This window comes from Buceros rhinoceros, unplaced genomic scaffold (genome assembly GCF_000710305.1).
Source record: "Buceros rhinoceros silvestris isolate BGI_N320 unplaced genomic scaffold, ASM71030v1 scaffold13111, whole genome shotgun sequence".
NCBI classification, from domain to species: Eukaryota; Metazoa; Chordata; class Aves; order Bucerotiformes; family Bucerotidae; genus Buceros; species Buceros rhinoceros.
The window spans coordinates 62,280-63,344 of NW_010393788.1; the positions used below are offsets into that span (position 1 = coordinate 62,280).

General features: G+C 56.2%; 1 protein-coding gene across 1 annotated transcript in view; it reads left to right on the forward strand.

The window, feature by feature from the left end:
• LOC104501227 (ankyrin-2-like) overlaps positions 1-574 on the forward strand; it is a gene marked incomplete at its 5' end in the record, with an annotated part of 62,548 nt that extends 61,974 nt beyond the window's left edge. Inside the window, one exon of the mRNA XM_010145004.1 lies at positions 391-574. Coding sequence (XP_010143306.1) covers positions 391-574 — 184 coding nt within the window. The remainder of the gene's footprint in view (positions 1-390) is intronic.
• Positions 575-1,065: the final 491 nt, after the last annotated feature.

Consider the following 1,065-nt stretch of genomic DNA (forward strand, 5'->3'; position numbering starts at 1 on the left):
CCCCGGGCTGCAAGCGGGGAGCCAGTCCGCTTCAGCGACTGCTGTGCGGGACCGCTCGTCTGCTGGAGTCCGGTACAGCCCCCAGGAAAGGCTTGTGGGACCTTCGGCACAGCTTGTGCGTCGTGTCTTACAGCCTGGCTTTGCTGCGCATCTCAAGCCCTGCGTTCCACCAGCACGACCCTGCATTTCCTACGCTGACGCCACTAGTTCACATGGGGAAAGCCCGTTAAAGCAGCCGTGTCTGCTGTGGTCAGTGCAAGCGCCTGACCTCTTCAGCCAGCTCCAGTTCCTCTAAGAACAAACTGCAGCTGAAAAGCTGCGTTTGTAAAAACACCTTCAGGTACTGTGGGCTTCTCGGGACACTGTTCTCATCTCTTTCTTTTGTTTTAGGACAACGCTGAGTAAAGCCAGCACGCAGAAGAGGACTGTGATGAAGGATCGGTATGGACAACGCGTTCACATAGAGGAGCTGGAAGACACGCCAGAAGCACTACCCCGGGATGACCTCCAACACGACCTCCAGCAGCTTCTACGACACTTCTGCACAGAGGGCTGGAAACAGGAGGCCAAGTGAGAAGCTGCCCCCCTCAGCACCACCACGTAACCATCCGTCCCGCATAGACATGGTTCCCCACGCGATCCCGGGGAGACGCTGCCATTTCTCCCGGTGCGGATGCAGTGAATTTGTTTCCTCCCCCCTTCCCTGTAATTTGATTTGGGGTTTTGGTTATTTTTTTTTTTTTTTACCCTGTAAGCCAATTTGTGACCAAAGATAGCGTCCTTCCTTCGGGATGATTGATCCGCCCACCCAGCCGTCGTCTCTGCGCCGTGCTGGGAACGTGCCAGCACCGCCACCCCCTGCCGTCCCTTTGCTTCTGACTAGCCTCACACCATCACGTCTGTCACGACAACCTCATTGACAGGCCTCTTCAAGTGACTGTACACACATCGTAAAGGAGGGAGCGACCACGTCACCTGTACATAGCTGGAGCACTTGGACTGACGGGACTGCAGAACAGCCACTGCCTGCCACTACCCTTCGCCTCGTGGCTGACGAGCTCTATT